The 20,110-nt window shown below is 39.8% G+C and overlaps 1 protein-coding gene across 2 annotated transcripts; it reads left to right on the forward strand.

Moving 5' to 3' along the window:
* Positions 1-744: 744 nt before the first annotated feature.
* ext2 (exostosin glycosyltransferase 2) lies at positions 745-19,898 on the forward strand. 2 transcript variants are annotated; one of them, XM_084541694.1, is made up of 16 exons: positions 745-1,004; positions 1,425-1,781; positions 1,868-2,091; positions 2,785-2,874; positions 3,824-3,940; positions 4,101-4,296; positions 4,711-4,850; positions 4,943-5,036; positions 9,516-9,647; positions 13,004-13,193; positions 15,765-15,931; positions 16,549-16,692; positions 16,832-16,960; positions 17,608-17,690; positions 18,618-18,791; positions 18,911-19,898. In XM_084541694.1, exons 2-15 carry the CDS (start codon positions 1,467-1,469, stop codon positions 18,754-18,756), a joined length of 2,160 nt encoding a protein of 719 aa, XP_084397820.1. In that variant the 5' UTR covers positions 745-1,004; positions 1,425-1,466; the 3' UTR covers positions 18,757-18,791; positions 18,911-19,898. The 2 variants fall into 2 exon arrangements, with proteins under 2 accessions (XP_084397820.1, XP_084397819.1); XM_084541693.1 differs by having other exon boundaries at positions 18,618-19,898.
* The last annotated feature ends 212 nt before the right edge of the window (positions 19,899-20,110 follow it).

Genomic DNA, 20,110 nt, shown 5'->3' on the forward strand with positions numbered 1-20,110 from the left:
CAGACATATTACAAACAACAAAGCGTGCCCATGGCCTCTTAGAGGTTTCACCTTCATCATTGACTCTAGCTAACGTGTTCATACATGTAGCATACATTCCATTCAGTTCTTCAGATCCAGAGGTGATGAGCTTTTTGATGGGATCACTCGAGCAGCAAAGACAACCCCTACATTTATCAAAGCCAGGTCATATGGTAAAATATTCTGCAATATGAGACATATCCTTGGTGGGTTAGGTTGTGCCATACCTATCCACAGCCCCATGCGTTCGACTACTTTATCCTAAAATGAGTCAACAATTTTCCTGTTTCTATTGGACGTTTCCAACATAATTCATCAGTCAGCAAGTCCATCCTATGAAGCTTAGAATGAGTGAAATGAAACCTTTGTTCCAATTGTTCAAACGCCAGCTTTTAATTGCACAACTCCCACCACTGTACCTGCTACACCAGAAAAACTTGATGTAATTTACAGTGCATGTTTGACTTCAAACTATTTATTGCACAGTTTATAACTATCAACTCCCATATAAACAGAGTTGCAATGGACAGATCGTAAACACTTAATGTGTTTAAACAGAGATTCTCTGTTGATATTACAGATAAACAATTAAATGATTATATATAAAACATTGGTGGATTTGAAGATAGTTAAAGGATTGTGTGAAAGTAGAAATTTTGGTTGTTAACGGTCCTAAAGAACTTTTTTTTTTTTCAGTCTTCTTAACATTACAGTCTATGACTAATAGCAGATGTTGAAGGGGACACCAGCAGTAAAACGTTTTTTCCAGCAGAGGGAAGTGAAGTACGTCGGTCCTGAGTCACAAACACGCCAGAGAGAAGCAAAGAAGAACGACTTCCGTAAATCACTGAAGCACTTCCTGGAGTCGCTGGTGTTAGCTCGAAGCTATAGATTAGCATAAACACTGTATTTCATAGTAGAGCCTGTCTTTTTAATTGTTACCATGAATTAAGACTAAACTGTCCATTCCGTTTAGCGTCACGGTGGGTAAAACATTTACTTATAAAGTTAAATAATAATACTCGTTTTTTCTTGTCGGTTTTTAACGGTTAGTACTAGTAGCTGACGTTAGTGAGCTAAGTTAGCACGAATGTTTACACAGCTGCTTTAACCTACTACTTGGTTGCGTACGCTGCTGTTTGACAAGTTCGTTTCTATATTAATTTCTGTCACTGTGAGAGCTCAGTGTTAGTTTAGCTTGACAGTTCCCGTATCTCGTTGTGGCAAATATTTTTCTCTACCGATAACTGCTTGTTTTCACGCATCGGTAACATTTACATTATGTAGCTACGTGACAGCAAAAGGCGTAAAATAAGGTTACCGTACCGTTATGGGTATTTTTTAAAGCCTGTTAGGTTTGGCTGACTGTACTTAACATTGTACATGGTGTTGTCATTGATCAGGAGCCTGTCTTTACGGCGGCTGGTTGGACAGAGGTGTCAGACATGTATAATTCGGGAAAATACAGCTCTCGGGGGCCTGCTCTCATCCCGCGGATGAAAACCAAGCACCGCATATACTACATCACCCTCTTCTCTGTGGTGCTGCTTGGACTCATCGCCACCGGGATGTTTCAGTTCTGGCCCCACTCCATTGAGTCAACAGCAGACTGGACCCTTGATAAACGCAGTGTCCACGACGCACCTCTGATTCGCCTGCCTGTCTCCAGTCCCATACCCGAGAGGGGTGACCTCAGTTGCCGCATGCACACCTGTTTTGACGTGTACAGATGTGGCTACAATCCTAAGAACAGAATCAAGGTAACTTCATCTCAAAGCAACCCACTGAGCTTCATTACTTTTGCAGTGTTGTTTGTTGACCCACTTTAAAATTGCTGCGCTCCCAGGTCTACATCTACCCTCTGCAGAGGTTTGTGGATGAGTTGGGGGTTCCCATCAGCAGCACTGGACTTTCTCGAGAATACAACGACCTGCTCAGTGCCATCTCTGACAGTGACTTTTACACTGATGACGTCACCAGAGCTTGTCTATTTATCCCATCTATTGATGTGCTGAATCAGAACTCCCTGCGGATCAGAGAGACTGCCCAGGCTTTGGCAATGCTACCCAGGTAAACCTTTATCCATCACCCTATATTGAAACAGTCTGAATACATTTTAATCATGTAGTGGAGTCACTTTCACTTTCAGTTGCTTTGTAGTTATTCTTCTAAAGCTTCTAAAAGTCCTGATCAAAAAAATAATAATTTTCATTCACTTACTACTATGAACACCTGCAATGAACACATCACAAAAGACAATACAGTCACATATATTCAACATTTGACCCATCACATACATGGGCCTTGTATTCACACACACACATTTGACCAATTGGCTGCAGTCCCAACGGTCCAAAGGTTAGTTTAATTTGTGTCCATTTGATCACTAGTGTGTTAATTAACATGGAAAGAGAGAAGCGTGCATATCATGATGTATTGTATCATCATTGCGTCATTTTTTTTTAATCTAACCAATATTTTTGAAAATATCAATAAAGCATTTTCTATTTCTTATAAATGCCAAATAATTTATTATTAACATCCTAAAAGGTCAGAAACAACAAGCAATACCTTCTTCTTCTACTGTACACAAGATATAGTAGCAATGCACAACAGCTAAAAGTGTTTAGCTATTATACTTGCCATTTCCTTGGCAACTCTGTGATGCTGCTGTATTACAAAATTGCCATCATCTAATATTATGTTGTTCAGATAAGTAGTTAACTTATTGTTTCACCACTAATCCTGGTTATGTTTTGGTAGATGGGACAAAGGGATGAATCACCTACTGTTCAACATGTTACCTGGAGGCCCTCCTGACTACAACACTGCATTGGATGTGCCCAGAGACAGGTAGCCATGTCTAAAGTCCATCTTGGTGTATAAGAATGGATTCATTATAATATGAGACACTTCAAAATCCAGAATTGAGAAGAATGATTTAATTCTGTGAGCCTTAGTAGTGTATATTTAACTGATGCTGTGGAATTAGTTAAATGGTTTAGTTAGATGTAGTTAACATGTTCCTTATATTTAGATCAGAACTGTTTACGAATTCTGTTTACAGCTTAAAAATGATCTCAAAAAAATTTGCATATTATGACAATGTCAACTAATTTTATTGTGAATTATTGAGTGCCAGAAAGGAGGGAAGCATGTTAAATTGTAGGTACAAATAAGAAGGATAAGTAATTCCTGGTTTGTGTATTCTGTTTCTGGCGCAGGTTAACTTTATTTTCATTTAAAAATATTGTGAAATTATCATTTATCATAACTGCAGTGTTTAGAACAAGAATTTAATGAGGATTAAAGGGCTTTTTTTCAAGCAGGTAGGAGTTAATGTAGTTTCCGGAGGCTTTTAGGTGGTGTTTTAAATCTGGTTGTGTTTAGAAGCAAAAAAATAAAAAAAAACATGTGTTTCAAGATCTCCTCTAGGCAAGTGTGATTGTTAAGGATGGAAGACGGTGGGTTTTGCGAACACACAGGCTTGAGACAGTGAACACTATCTTTAGCTGTAAGGAATTTCCTGGGCTCATCCAGCTGGAGCCCATTTGGCATGCATCCTCATCAGAACCAGGTGTGAGTGGTGGTGTGCTTCCACTAAACATCCACCTTACCTAAGAACAGAAAATAATACAAAATTAATTTTATCACCACTGGATTACAACAGGCTGCTAAGTCTCACACAAGGCAAAAGCATAAGTGAATGAATTTATGTGTAAGAGTATGTTTCTGTGGCACAGGTCTGTTTAGATCCCCGTTGTGTGGAAGCATACCAACACTGTGGATTCATTTGTTTCAGAGCGCTGCTGGCAGGAGGTGGTTTTTCTACGTGGACTTACAGACAAGGTTATGATGTCAGCATCCCAGTCTACAGCCCTCTCTCTGCTGATGTTGAGCTGCCTGAGAGACAGCCTGGGTGAGAACAACACACATTAACACTCATACTATCGATTGATTTTTACACCACAACTGAATTACATTCACTTTACTTATCTCTGAAAAACCTTTGTACATGCATGTTTCAGTCTTTATGATATACTCAATAAAACAAAAGCAATTCTGATTTCATTGACCAGGCCACGGCACTACTTTATTCTGTCTTCACAAACTGCCATTCACCGAGAGTACCGTGCTGAACTGGAGCGTTTGAAGGAAGAGAATGGAGAAGCGCTGCTCCTTCTGGACAAGTGCAGCAACCTCTCCCAGGGTGCTGCCTCTGCACGAAAACGGTGCTACAAGGGGCAGGTGTATGACTACCCAAAGATCCTACAGGTGGGAAGCTGAAGATTATCAAGATATATTGTCTTTCATAAGTGCTGTTGTTTTTGGTACGCAAATGTTTTTTTTTTTTTATTTGCTTTACAAACAACACCCAAACCTTAATATTTGTACCACAAACAACCACAAAGTGCTTATTATGCAATTGATAAAATGGCTAATTGAGTACTGAGGAAAGAGTGGTACAGTTCCCCGGACCTGATAGTTCTTCATCCTTCCATAACTATCAACTATTTTGGAGTTAGCATTTACACTCAAGGAACTAAACCTGAAATTAATTTTACTGTTTTGTTGTCCAATTTTGAGTAAAGTTCATAAAGTCAAAACTGGTCAGCACGGCCTGGTTTTAGTTCTACAATGCTATATCGCATGTCCCATTGTTTGTTTACTCTCATCATCTCTCTTCAGGAGTCCTCATTCTGTGTGGTCTTGCGTGGTGCACGATTGGGTCAGGCCGCCCTGAGTGATGTGCTGCAGGCTGGCTGTGTCCCCGTCATCCTGGCTGACTCCTACATTCTGCCATTCTCTGAAGTACTTGACTGGAAAAGGTCTGCTTTAGTCTTAAAACGGAAAAACATGTAAATGTTTTGACAGCCTGTCGTTTTCATTTTGCCAATTTAATGTTTCTGCTTTTGCACAGGGCATCCGTGGTCATTCCAGAGGAGAAGCTGTCAGAAATGTACACCATCCTAAAGAGCATTCCTCACAGACAAGTGGAAGAAATGCAGAGACAGGTAACAACCAAAGTGTCTAGCTAAAGAAAAGAAAGATATAAATTCTCAGGAAGCTAAAGTAAAACTACAGAGCCTTACATTTGATCGCAGTTGGAGCAGTCAGATTGTCATGGCGGTCAAAGGAGCTTTCACAGGGGTTAGACCACTTGCATGTCATGTCTAAGGTGTGCTCATTTCCTAAACGGCCAAGCCTCCAAGGAAGTCAGTGGAAGCCAGAACAAATTTTATGTGATGTGCAAAAGACAGAAATTTGGATACTGACCTCGTTTTTGTAAGTTTTTAGTTTTTTTTTCTCTGCTCACTCTCGATTTTAAAAGGCTCTTAGAAGACTCAAGGATGTTGATTTTAGCTTGAGTGAAATGCACTGAAAGACGTCTCCTGCGCTTTCCAGTTGATATCTGCGTTGAGCCTCAATAAACAAAAGTGAAAGCAGCCATGAGAGAAGTACACCGGTTCAGCTGGTCCTCATTCGCTTGTATCAACTCTAGTCCATTTACCAATTACACTGGCCAAACAGACTTTTTAGACCTGGGGCTCAGAGATGGGCCCCAGGTTGGATTACACCAGACAAGCTCAAAAACAGGGCGTGATCACCAGGTTGCAGGGTCAGGATGTTCACAGGTTCAGTGCCCCAAAATCTCCATGGTTGTTTTCCTCTTTTACGGCTTTTATAAATGGAATCATGATCAATATAATTTTCCTTTTTTGACAGGAATATACAAAAACATAGAAAAACACATTTCTTTCAAGTAATGTCACGTAATTAAAAATATAAATGTTTATTCAGGTAAAATACCAAGAAAACAAAAACAATCCTACAATAAAACTTGACTGGCTTCATTTAGACCTTTGTTATTATAAATCTCTGTAGGACCATAAGGTACGATTGCATTGTTTCTGATCTGGTAAATATCCATATCCAATCACATATAGCTTGTTTATGATAAGATAACATAATCATTTTATTTATGCCACAAAGGGGATAAACAGTATTACTTTCCACTATATTTGGGAGTAGTCAAGTCCCTCATTGTGAGATGTATTTGTCATTATCGCTACAGTGCCTAATTGCCTGTTAAGATTGCAAGAGTATGAACCGTTATTATATTAGGTCATCGAGCCATTATCATGAATACGTCCAGATCATCTCCAAACACAAATACTGCACACCATTCAAGATTAACCCCACAGTATTACAGTTTGTATCAGAAGACGATAAAATCACAGTGATATCTTAAATCAGATATTCTGTCGTTTTGCCAGCAGAGGGCTCAGCAGCCCCATGTAGTGTGCCTATGTCCCCTGTGGTCTAATGCATGTTTACTGAGTGAGAAAATATAAATGTACTTATGCATACTTACTTCAAAAGATATATATATATATAACGAACAACTCATCTTTTCTTTCATTAGTCTAGATAAAAGTATATTATAGTTATTCTTTTTAAGGGTCAGATGCCAGAGAAGTGTCTATGATATCACAAGGAAATGGCTGCTCCGAAGAAGAATCATTGGCAAAGATTGATTGTTTGGGGGTTGGTAGACTAAAGCTAATAGATAGTCCCCAAAATAGTATTAATTATTATTCATTAAATGCCTTTCTTTTAGGTTAAGTATGTTTTTATTTTTTCTGCTGACCGTAGCAGAGTGGCGCTGCAGGGAAAGAACATTTAATTTAGGGAGCAAGGCTTATTAGAGACCTTGTCAGATTGTGATAGACTACTGTTGAGCTAACCTCAGTAGTCAACAGACTCTGTTCTGACAGCAAAACTAATTTTCAAATTTGAGATGATATAATAACATCCATTTAGGTCACATTTTATAAGGCCACATACTAAGCAGTTTGAGATTTTAACAGCGCTCCTCTAAGACGGCTGATCCCATGTTTGTGTTCTTACTCCCATGAGCTTTGTTTGGGTCGTACCCTCAAAATAGGACACATACACTACAGCCCTTTATTAGATTTGTGCAGCCAATTCTGTTATTAAATTAAGATATATAAGATGCGAGGAGGGAGTTTGACTAACTTCACATCCTTTCCCCAACTATTGCCTTGGTATTAAGCTTCACAACAGTGTTTTCTTTTAATCTGTTGAGCTCACCAGTCTTCCCAAATGCATTGTTGTTTCTTATACTCAGTATACCAGCTGCAGATGATCTCTACAGTGCTTTTCTTCTGTCCGGTTCTTCTGTCGGGTTAAGGACATAATTCCTTACACCCTTACTGATCTAGATGACAGGATTCCTGTTCGCTTTACCTTGTTATTACAAATAAGCAAATTCTCAGAACCTCGGTGCTGAGTATTAAATATGAAATGTAATGTGTAAAGGATCATACAGTACCGTCTCATGGTCCTCTTCTGTGTTTTACTGCACAACGTTTTAGAGCCATTCAAGCTGTAGAATATCAGTGGGGTAGGGATTAATGAAGGAAACCTGGGGGCTCACTAGCACCAGGGATCGCTGCTGTAGGAGTGGTTTTTATTTGTGGGCATTCTAATAAGGTCTGATTTACACTGGGTTGTTATTATTAAATTGCGTGTGTGTGTATGTGTGGAAATGTTTTGATCACAGTTAAAAGTAAAGCACTAATAAATCTTGAGCAAAACAATATTCCCAGTGAGCCGCTCACACGATTGAAACACGCTTGGTTTTTACTGCTGTTTTTGATTATGTCATAAACACTAATGATTGCCGGGGTCTGTCCACAGCTCAATGGCTGCCAGTTCTGGTTTATAGCTCGAATCATCCGCCAGGCACTTGACCACTTCCACAGTGTTAAACGAGCGACATAAACTACTGTCATCTAAACTGTTTCTCTCCGTCACCTTTTATATGAACATGTAAACCAACAAAACAGCAAGGGCTACTTATGGAGTTTTTTAAACTAGAAGGAAATTAGAAGATTATTTACCACGATTAGCATTACATTAGATGAATGTTACTTTAGTTGCATTACACATACGTTAATTGGTGAAATACATTTTGCATAACTCGTGGATTGAGCTGTCAGACTAGCCATATTTGTACTTCAACGCATCTTGTGTTTTAGCAGTAGAACAAAGAAGAAAGAGCAGACAGTAGGCGTAAAGCTGCAATCGGAAGATGGAGTAAGGGTTTTCTCTTCTTCCTTGAAATGATGTCTGTTCTTCCCTGCTCATAAAAATTCCTGCAGGCGCTGGGAGAGGGTGGAGGGTGGCGGTATGAGCCCTAGAGCCAGCACAGTTTGCTTTCTGCCTCCTCCCGTTCGGAAAAGAAACTTTCATCACTAGCTGATTTATAGGCCGTTGGGATTCCCCCCTGAGATTAGAAAGTCTTTTAGGATTCCCCTCACCCTCTCTGTAAAAATAAATTCAGTTTTTGTGTTGTTGTACATCTCCAGTCTTTTGTGTCACGCATCTGATGGATAATTGAGAAAATGGTCACAAATTTGCATGTTCACAAAGTCTTTGTTGACAGAGTACACACATTAGTCAATAATGTACCATTAGGAGGAAAGGATAGAAGTATATGGTAGCCACGTGCACTCCCTGCAAACACTGAAACATACACATCCAGAAACTCTGCAGAATTGAGGAACTGGTGGGGTGGGATCAGATCAGTGTAGCATGGTGCCTCCTGGCAGGAGACAGTGTTATTTGAAGCTTCATTAACTCTTATAGGTTCTCTTGTCTCTGAACTGTCCCTTGAAGTTTCTTAATAGTCAGAGCTTTAATAAACTACAGGGACTTTATAAATTCAATGAACAACTGTTGTTTTTCGTGCTACCAGTCATAAAAACAGTGAAGGGAAAATGAAGGCATTTGGAGTTGAATATTCCTGCATCCGGTGTGATAACATTAAGATATGACTTCACTTATCATAAAGTCTGCTATTCAAAGTCGAGATCTGTTGAAGTAAAACAGGCACAGTCGAGAGATTTCATAGGGCTTTAGAAGAAGAGTTGTTGATGGATAAGAGGCTGGAGAGGGCAGCAGAATTGTCTTTGAAGGTGGGAAACATACAGGGGGGATTTCTGGATTTTACAGTCTTGACTTTACTCTGTTGTTTTATTCTGTAGAGGCCGTACATTATTGTATAAAATGAGAATAAGATACAAAACTTGTTTTAAAAGCAATACGATCACAGTGGAATTGTTTACATGTTATTCTGAGTTAGGTCACCATATGTAGTCCACGTAAACATGGTCCTCAGTTCAGCCATAAATTATTGTACGTTATTGTAGTTTACTTGTTCATTGATTTTTCCATTGACAAACCGCACAACACTTCTATGCAGACTTTTCTAAATAATAACAATTTTCATTTTTGTCAGTTTAAATTTTCAGTTCTCTTCTTCTCTTCACATCTATAAAAGTTGAATAAGAAAAAATTTATATTTTGTGCACTGCTGATACTGAAGTATGTTTTGTGTTTGCTCTTTCCTGACCATTTCTGTTTGTATGGATACATATTAAAAGCTGTGTTCCTTCTGTCTTTAGGCACGCTGGTTCTGGGAGGCCTACTTCAGCTCCATGAAGGCTATTGGCTTGACAACACTCCAAATCATCAATGACCGCATTTACCCATATGCTGCACGCACTTACGAGCAGTGGAACAATCCACCTGTTGTGGTATGTGTACCAAGATTAGCAAGATTGTTTTATTATTATTTTGTTCTTATATTCTCTTAGGGCCTTGACACGCCAAGCCGGCCGTTGTCTGTTTTCCTGTGTCAGACAGTCATTGAACATTTCTGACCCTAGTGTCTTCTTCACCGTTGGACCCTGTTACCTGTTTTTCATCCAATTCAGCTTGTTGAGTTTGGCAGTGGAACCAGTCGGTGGGAGAGGTCTCTCCGATTGGCTCTTAAATTTGGTGAACGGTACACAAGAAGAAAATTTGAAGTGTTGAAATGACACAAAGTTCTGTGTGACAGTTTGTAGCTTTTCCTGGCTTCACAGCCTTCCAGCTAATAGTAACTCTTTCAGTTTCCCAAGAGTTATTTCCGGTCGTACAGGTACAGAACTTATTTTGGCCATAGTCTTTGCGGCGTGTTCAAATGCAAACGTTTGGGCCAGAGAGGGGTAATGTGAGGTGACTCTCCAGTCAGCCTTTCTTTGATGTTGGTTTGGTGTGTCCGGGCCTTTCTCTTCTTTGAGTTGTGTTCTGTTGTTCTGCTAGCTCTATACACTAAAGGCTGTCCTCTTCCAATATGCAACTATATGATGCTGTGATGCTCAGTTTTATTCCTAGATGTGTTTTTATTGCAGACATCTGAATGACACTCATCCAGAATGAAGCTTTGGCTGTACAGACGCCCACAGTGCCACATAAGCTTTCCCTACTCTCCTGTGACTTGTAAATCGAAGTCTCTGTACTTGAGTGACAATAGATGCCCTCCCTCTTTCTGAAGCGCCACACATGCAGTGCTTCACAGTTTGGTATACACCCAGATCGCTCTGAGGCAGCCAGTTTGTGTCAGCAGTTCTGCACTAGGAGGATGCCTCCGTTGTGGTGAAAAATAAGTTCCTTTACATCTGAGTCATTTTGTTTGTAAAGAGTATGCTGGATGTGAAGAATGATGTGTGTGTGTGTGTGTTTAGCGTCGCTGTGGTTGAGGGAGTTTGTGGCTGCAGACATCTTGGCTGGGCGACCATCTCTCAGGAGTTGTTAATCAGCCCGGTCTGATCTGGAGTCTCCTCCATCCTCTGCCTGTGGGATAGATGCGTGCGCATGTCAGCATGTGTGTTGTTGCATACTAATGCACTTGGATCTGTCAGATGTCTATAAGTTTCCTAGTGTAAGAAGAACTACTAAATTGCAAAGATTAGAGCAGTGACAGTCAGAATGAGATTCTCTAATTTAGAATTAACTGGTTAAGCAGCTGCTCAGTCTTGACCATGGCTTCTTCATTAGCAGGTAGGTTGTTTTCAACAGGTACACTTGACATTGTCCACTTAAATTAAAATGTTTTGTCAGAGTGTACAAACCCCCGTCCAATCTATCAGCAGTATTGTGGCCTCAAAGTTTGTCCAGACCCACAAGGTTAATTGTGTCAGAGTACAGACCTTCATTCGTGCTTGAGTTGGGAGATGAAGTGTTTTCTCGATGGATTCAGTGAATGGATGGTGAGAAGAACTTACGCACGGCACTAAATAAATCAGGCAGACATTTTTCCCCCTCTCCTACTATAGTCTTTAGAGTGGTAATTGAAAACACATTGCCCGGGACTGCTGGTGCATTTGGAGAGGGGGTTTCAGAATAAGGGACAAGCTGCTTTTTGTTTGAGATTTGTAGGTAGGGGGCATACTTATAAGGTTTAACTGAGGCATCTGAGCCTTTCAAATTTGCCAGAGTTTAAAACATTTTTGTGGCAATTTGAGCCTGGGCATATGAAAGTCATATCTGATCACTATCTTGTTTACAAGACAATCTTTAAGTATTTTGGCATTTTAGTTTTAACTTTGGCCTTGTACAGAAGATCTGCAATGAATGTACTCACATGAGGTTAAAGTTCTCTGGCTTCAGCTGGGATTTGAAGTGACTGTTTGAATAGATAAAGACGACAGAACACCAGACGCTTTTTCTTTTTATCTTGTTAATCTCCCTACATTTGAGGGTGTCTAAGATTAGCAAATAACTGCTTAAGCAGCTCAAATTACCAAATAAAATTCTTCTTGTTAGTGCAGATATAAAGTCTAAAAAACAGCAACTCTTTCTGTTAGTGATATACTGAGCTGTGGTTTTCTTTTCATCCTCCATTTGACAAATGACTTAAGTGCTATCTGCGTCTTTTAATCTGCTTTGATGCGTCTGTACTGCGTATATATGTTAGTTTAATTATTTCCCCCTCCGATTGTTTGACAACGTGAGAACGACCACAGGGAAGTTTCCACTTGCCAGTAAAATGAATTTTTATTGGTGGTGGGGTGACTGATGTTGTGTAGGTGGCTGTGTCTCTGTTGACAGACTTGTGTTGATGCTGTGGAAGGAGCCACATAATCACTTTGTGGCCACCTGGGACCAGAGAAGAAACAGGGTTAATATGTTCTTCAAGAAGCCCACAGATTTACTGTGTTAGATGTGCTCTCTTTGCCCTTCCCAGACTGATTGTCACCGTAACCAGAGTGGAACCATTTTTGAAGCCTTTGATGACTTTTATCAAGAGTAAAACCTGATGCTTCTATATTTGCTAGAAGCCTGTTAGTGAAAGATATGGGTTGTAATTTTATTTCTCTTGGAAAATATACCAGTTGCCTGGTTCTGGAGTTAAAAACTGGCAAAACTTTAGTTTTGTTTAGCATTAAGTGTACACATACCACTGTATCGTCGGAGAAACTCTCCTGTGGCTTCCCTTCTTTAACAGTGCCATTTGATCTAAGGTGGAGTCAGTGTGACTCCCAGGATTTACAGGCCATTTTAAAGAGCAGCAATGAAAGAAAAGCCAAGTTCCACATTGACGATAGATGGTCGCTAGTCACAACCTGGCAAACACTACTATTTCGCTGTTCCTTATTTCCACCCCCTCTTCTCTTTGTCCCACCCCATGTCTCCTTTTTCCCACAAGAGTTTCACTTGTCATACGGTAATAACATCACGAGAGTAGTAGACACAAGAGAATAGCCAGCCTTGTTGTTTCTCATACTTCTTACTGACCTTCTGCTTCCGTATGGTCTATTTGGCACTTAGACTGGAAGCTTTTGGCATTCAGTACTCGCCCCTGTTAGCCCCTGAGAGATGTTATTGGACGATTTGCTGCAATATAAAAATCTGAAAATCATCTGGAAATTACCGCAGGTGACCTCACTGTCCAGTGAAGCACTATTATAGTGTATTAAATCATGGAAACCATGACAGATGAGTCTGACACAGAATGCATGAGGCCAACTGTTGCTGTCCATGGAAATAACAGAGTGACTGATAAAGGATGAAAAAATATGTTTCAGTCCTCAATAGTTAATGTTTTTCTCTGTTTCCTCTTGTGTAGAAGTGGACCAGTGTGAACAGCCCTCTGTTCTTGCCACTTATCCCACCGAGGGCTCCTGGCTTCACAGCAGTGGTGCTAACCTACGATCGCGTTGAGAGTCTTTTCCGGGTCATCACAGAAATCTCTAAGGTGCCAAGCTTGGCTAAGCTTCTGGTTGTGTGGAATAACCAGAACAAGAGTCCTCCTGAGGGTGAGTGTAATAGATTCTCATTAAAAAAAAAAAAAATAATAAGTTAATTAAACTTTCCAATCAATGTATTGGAACAAACACCTTGTTTATCAATCTAAAAAAAATATACCCAAATACAGAAGCCCTACCATAATCCTTATCTTAGTTTAGATTATAACGCTTCAGACTGTGGTTTGTGGTAATGTTTGTACAGTTCTGAGTTAGACTGAGAGGCGTTTTCAAATTATTACTCGGACAGGAAGTGACCACTAACACGCCTGGTGCTCCTCTCTAAGTCCCTCAGTTTTGCTCTAATTCAGTATAACACAGAGTGTTTAGCAAGTGATTTATTAGTGTTTACTTACAAATTACTCCCAATTTGCTCCCACAACAACAGTCAAGTTGACAGTTAATCAGTTATACTAATAAGTGTAGCTAAGCTAATAACCACACTGAAATCATAAGGGAACTTCGTGTGATTGGGTCTAGTTTCTCCATTCTTTGTCGATGCCACAGCGATACTTCAGACCCGAACTGACTCATCTGGGTTAACAGACTGTGATAATGGGAATAGCCTGATTTATCCACGCTAAAAACCAGAGCCACATCTTTCTGACTTCCTGTTCAGTTTCACAGAGGCTGGAGGACATATAGAGTTTTTTGGTAACACACTGAAAAGAGCAATCACTGAAAAGTAAAATCAGGACTATTGACATGTTCATACTTTATTCATCATCCCTTAAGCGGCCCGCATACAATAACCTTAAGGTGCTGGTTTCTTCAACAGTTGTAGTCCATGCGAGTTTTGTTATAGTGGCCTCTGACTAGTTGTTATTTATTGGACCATGCGCTCTAATTATTTGCGTTAATACAGCAGTTAAGTACAAAACAGCTGACTGTACCTTTCCCCTCGGACAGCTTAAATCAAATGAAGACTGTCTTTGACCTAAAATTAAATCTGTCCTGCTGTTGGCTAATGTAATGAAGCACTGAGGCAACTTTGAAGTGCTCCCTCGTGGTGTGAGTTGCGTTTTCATTAGAGGCATCAGCGGCGCCTGGCTGGAGCTTTGTGTCCCATTAGAATTAACAAGGGGCCATTGACGGGTCAGACTCATGGGGCTCAGACCAGTATAAAGGCAGATTTCTTCCCCATTCGCACCAAGCCTCGATCTGATGTGTTTCCAGGCTCCCGTTATTGCTACACAATCTATTTGTAAGTTTAAAGGCCATGTTTTGGCCCGCTTTTGTTTGTTCTTACGTCTCTGGTAAAATTGCAGCAGCTGATATCAACTGCCACAGAGCTGCAATAAATGCAGAAGACATGAATAAAAACAGTTTATTCTTCAGAACATGAAGTTAAAGAAGTTTGGATTCAGATTCAGAAAACTTTCTTTGGATTTAAGGCACATGTGAACAGCATTATGTGTGAGAACAATGCACAGTATATACAAAAAACAAAAACTATGCCATCAGTGTTTTAACTTTCCAAACTGTCCATGGAGGATGTAGTGCAAATGTAAACAGGAATTATAGAGATTATATATTTGCATGTTCTTACAGAGGTACCACAAAAATTATTAATAAAAATTATTTAAATAATTAAAAAAAAAAGTGTGTAAATTTTGATCCATGTCAGAGTTTAACTTTTAAAAATAGCCTATAATTCCCTCACTGTTATGGTCTCATTCCAACCTTAGAAAGGGACGACTTCAACATGGAGAGAGTGAAAGAAGAAACTCTGGGCATTTAACATAGCAGTTTTCCTGACAATAGCTTTTGACAGGAGACCTCAGACGTGGTTAGGAGGACTTGGAGCTCCTCTTTTAGGCTGCCAGGACCCAGTTACTCCATTAATGAGTGGACACATTCTGTGTGATCTGTCCGTGCCATAGTCCGTGCCATGGACACCACCCAAGATATTTGAATCGCTCCCCTGACAAAACATTTTGGTGATGTGCCTCGTGGAGAATCGGAGTGTGGTCAGATTTGCACGTGCTTGAGGTTAGTGCAACGATACGAGTCAGTGAGTGAAGTTAAACTCCCAGAGCACTATTTTCCACAGCCAGTACAGATTTCAAAATCTCAGTCAGTGGTAAATGATGTCACAATTCCACACCCAACTACAGACATGTTTGTCAACTTTCTTTAACTCCTAAAATGTTTGAAAAAGGTGAATTAAAGTGTCTTTTATTATTGACTGTATATATGTATCTTTGTATGGTTAAACCCAACTTTACATTATTTAATTTGATTATTATTATCTCAGTCCAATAATTTGGTAACTGAAATTTCCAAAAAGTGGTTAAAAATTTCCATCACAGTCACCTAGAGTTCAATGTGACATTCTCAGGAATGACCGACAGTCCAAGGTCCTAATAGTCTCAACTTACCATCACATAAGGCAAACATAGCCCACAACTCTTTGTGTTTGAGTTGCTTGAACCAGCATGTTTTGTCAATTTATGCTCAAAAAATAAATGTTGCCGGTTCATTTTCTGTTAACCAAATGATCAACTGAATTATTTCTTGGCCTCAACACTCAAAATGTGGTTTTGTTTTTTGTCTTTTTTTTTGTTACCGTCTTTCTGACAGAATCTCTTTGGCCAAAAATCGGTGTCCCTCTCAAAGTTGTTCGAACCAAAGAGAACAAACTTAGTAACCGTTTCTTCCCTTACGACGAGATCGAGACCGAAGCTGTGCTGGCGATTGATGATGACATCATAATGCTGACATCTGATGAACTGCAGTTTGGCTACGAGGTGAGAAAAATACCCCACATCAAAAAGACAGAAAGAAAACCTAGGCCATACTTCCCTATGCTTCCCCTAATGGCAGGCATTCAGGGAACCACTTCAAGTTGATCTCAGCATTTAGAATCATTCAGGGAGATTACGGTCTCATTCTCCACTAGTTTGGGATTTGACTGTCTGCTAAATGTGTTTGATGTGTGACGAATGATGACAGGTCTGAAGCCGATGCTTACCATGCCCACATACCTGCCCGGCCCCACTTTGGCCAGCACTCTCACCTGAATCCATTTAGAAGCCATTTAATAAAATTGTGCTCAGTTTAGGGATAATTACTTTGAATTACAGGCAGGATGGAGGTGTTGTCTGTCTGATTGGAAAGTGCTTGTTGCCTTCAGTAGAAGGATCGGACTGGATCAGCAGCTTTTCAACAATTTGACTGTCAGTAATGATTTCTGGCTTAGAGATAAGAGATCAGTCAGTGATATTTGGAAATTTAAGAGAAACCCTTTCATTCTGAGCTATGAGGTTAGAGTTTAAATTAAAGCATCTTTTAGTGTAAACTATCAGTTTTCACCTTCATTTACTGAGCTCAATGTGCTGCACAATCTGTCTGTCATTTTCCCCAGGTGTGGAGGGAGTTCCCAGACAGGCTGGTGGGCTATCCTGGACGGCTGCACCTCTGGGACCATGAAATGGGGAAGTGGAAGTATGAGTCAGAGTGGACCAACGAGGTCTCCATGGTTCTAACTGGAGCTGCCTTCTACCACAAGGTAACGTTAAAAAGGCTCACTGTAATTACGTAGTTTTAGCTGCTTTAGCTTTTACACAACTTTATCTTTGAGTTACTGGCGATACCGTGACTTAAGCATAATGCACAGGAACAAATTTTGAATTCTATTTCTATTTCAGTACTTCAACTATTTGTACACATACAAGATGCCAGGAGACATCAAGAACTGGGTGGACGCTCACATGAACTGTGAAGATATTGCAATGAACTTCCTGGTGGCTAACATCACAGGCAAAGCCCCCATAAAGGTACATTCATAGCATGTTTTCAGCTTGCAGGGGGACGCCAAAGCCTGACAGAGCAGACCAACGTCTCTGGGTCTGATCAGCTCTCACCCTTCGAAATCACTGCCTCTCCCCCTCCCCATCATTCTGACTGTGCCCAGGTGCAGGGGCCCTGAGCTAAAGCCCAACCTTAACCTCCCTTATCTGGGTGTCACTCACTGGCACTCCCCCTCTGAGTTTGTTTTCTTAAGCTCGCCGGGGCTCATGCACACGCTGCCGTCAAATCACAGGCTGCACACTTCCCTACACCTGCATCCATCATTTCATCCCACTATATCTCCAACCTTTTTCTTTAGCAAACACTCACCCTCTTTGTCCAGTCCCTGTTCGATCTTCCCTCCTCTGTATTACTTTCTTCTCCACGTGCATACATTCAGGGAGAACAGATTCAGAACATTGGGTGGCAGTATGTGCTAGGGTGTTGCCATACATGCGTCTCTGTCTGACTCTGTTGATGGGACTTAAGACATGTTTCTCCGCACTGTGCTTGATAAAAGTTCTTTTAGGATGTCACAAACTTATTTCATCACACAGCTTCTGTCTGGGCTCCTGAGGTTTAACTAACTGCTGAAGTGACATTACTCGTCTGACTTTGCTCTGCTTCTGTTTAGGTGACCCCAAGAAAAAAGTTCAAGTGCCCTGAGTGTACTGCCATCGATGGACTGTCCCTCGATCAGACACACATGGTGGAGAGGTATGCCACTTTGTTCTGCTGCTGAATATCTTGTGTACATATACTTGTTGTACACAATGTTGCTACCCTTCAGATTAATTTGATAATGTTTGAGATGTTAGCTGAAAAATATTTATTTTTCTAGAAATAGTTATATAGTTCATATAGTTTTTTACGTGAAAAAACATTAAATGTTTTTTTTTTCAATATATTTTAACTTTTCACATTTACAAACACAAAACATACATAACACAGATTAACACAAATTAACAAAAAAAAAAGAAAAATCATTCATTTCTCGATACAAAAATGACCATTTTATAAGAGTTCACAAGTTGTCAACGGTGCATCTATATGGTCTAGATATGGCTGCCAAATTTTCAAAAAGGTTTTGTATCCCTTCTTTATATTATATGGATTTTTTTCAAGAGGTATACAACTGTTCATTTCCAAGGACCATCTAGAAATAAGGACGGGAGAATCACATTTCCATGTCAAAGCAATACATTTTCTGACCGCACATAAAGCAATATCTATGAATTTGGTTTGGGATTTCGTCAAGGATCCAGTGAGTATTCGAAGATTACCTAGTAGACACAATTCTGGATCGTGCCAGAATATTCTCACCTTATTACAGGGCTCATTAAATGTTGTTTCACAATATCATGAGAAATTAAAACTACTATGTATTGTGTATATATATATTATTAAATGTTCTTTTACATTGAATTACTTAAATATCCGTTTAGCAGCAGTGTATTTGTATTTTGTTCCCGGTTAAATTCACTTCCGCGTTTGCTCAGCTTTGTTTTGAATTACTTCTTAAAGTTCCTAGTAGCAAACGGAAAAAAAAAACGCAGTGACATGAAATTTCACTTTTTCAAAAAAAACTACTGTAATTTTCCCTGAAATCCAGTTGTGCTGTAATTGAGTTGTTTTCAATCGTAGATCCGAGTGCATCAACAAGTTTGCATCCGTGTTTGGAACCATGCCTCTGAAGGTGGTGGAGCACCGTGCAGACCCAGTGCTCTATAAAGACGACTTCCCAGAAAAGCTCAAGAGCTTTCCCAACATCGGCAGCTTGTAACGCATACTTGGACCTCATCACAGCCTCAACACTTGGTGACTTTCCTAAAAAATCATGAAAATGTCAGCATTCAGACTAAAGTGTTTTATGTTCGTTTGTCCTCTCTGGTCAAATAACTTTTTTTTCTTTTTTTTTAATTGAATTTAAATCACAGACTTTTGCAGGACATGAAGTGAATGTCCTTTTTCACAGAGAACACTGAAACCTGAGGATATCACTGAATGTCACGAGAGTGATTTCTTTAGTTATTGCCAAACATCTACCAATCATGTTACATGAACTGCTTGCCGAGGGTCACCCTGAGTCTGATGTTGATTGACCGGCTCACTGACTAGAGGCTATTAGTTCCTCTCTAGTTCTGGAGCTGGGAACTTTGGACTTGAATCACCATATACACTGTATATATTTGTGACTTTCAGCAGTGCTGTATGATGGTCCTAATTTATGATTCTCCTGCTAGAATTGTCCGTATATTTTTTCCCAGGCTGACATAGACCTGATCCTTCTACTATATGAAAAGAAAAAAGTAGTAAATATTGAACTTGCATGATATATAAATGACATATCTGAATGTGATTGTACACAGGTGATGTACAGTAAATGTTTCACATTTGTTCTGTTTTACACAATTGGGCTGAGCGATTAGACAAAGCTGCTACCATACATCTAATATTTAGAGTGAGTAACTGCTGATTTAAAGAAGAGATACTGACCTGATGGAACATTTTAAATTTAGATATTGTACGGCCCAATAAAGGTTTTTGTTGTATTTATAAATGTACATGAACATCAGTAATGCTTATTAAGGCATCCATCAAGTCATTTCATTAGTTATGTGTGTGAGGACTTCATAAGCATAGCAGTCATGTTTTGTTTGCGATATATTTGAAGACATGATGTGTAAGAATAATAGACAATATTCTTTTTTTTTTTTAGATGACATGTACAGTAGATCATTTTTATTTTTCCATTTTACCTGTTGTGTTTCTGTTTTTCTCCAAAACATCACTAGTCATCCTAGCTGAGAACTGCGCTGACTTTAAGATGTTGTCATTGCCTTGTGTTGTTTTAATTTGCCTTTTTCATGCAGAAGTGAATATTGTGTATATATGACTTTTTAATACATGATAAGTAAAGTACCATACACGCGTATCTGAGAGTTTTAATGATCTCTTTTCCACTGATGTAGGAGCGAAGCGAGTAGAATGTGAAATGAGACATCTTTCCTTTTTGCGTGGCTGCCTTGACCGTCCACAGCAGACCCTCCGTGACACGGCCGATCCACCGTTTCCCTCCAGCCTGTCACCTGTTGTTAATATACGCTGCCTAATCCACCCCGTTCAATGTCAGCAGT

Source organism: Chelon labrosus, assembly GCF_963514085.1.
Source record: "Chelon labrosus genome assembly, chromosome: 3".
Classification (NCBI taxonomy): domain Eukaryota; kingdom Metazoa; phylum Chordata; class Actinopteri; order Mugiliformes; family Mugilidae; genus Chelon; species Chelon labrosus.

Excerpts from the sequence above, each read along its gene's own strand:
- ext2 (XM_084541693.1), top strand. The coding sequence starts at position 1,467 with ATGTATAATTCGGGAAAATACAGCTCTCGGGGGCCTGCTCTCATCCCG. Across the intron at positions 9,648-13,003 it reads GGAACAATCCACCTGTTGTG|AAGTGGACCAGTGTGAACAG; the intron begins GTATGTGTACCA and ends CCTCTTGTGTAG. Across the intron at positions 13,194-15,764 it reads GAACAAGAGTCCTCCTGAGG|AATCTCTTTGGCCAAAAATC; the intron begins GTGAGTGTAATA and ends TCTTTCTGACAG.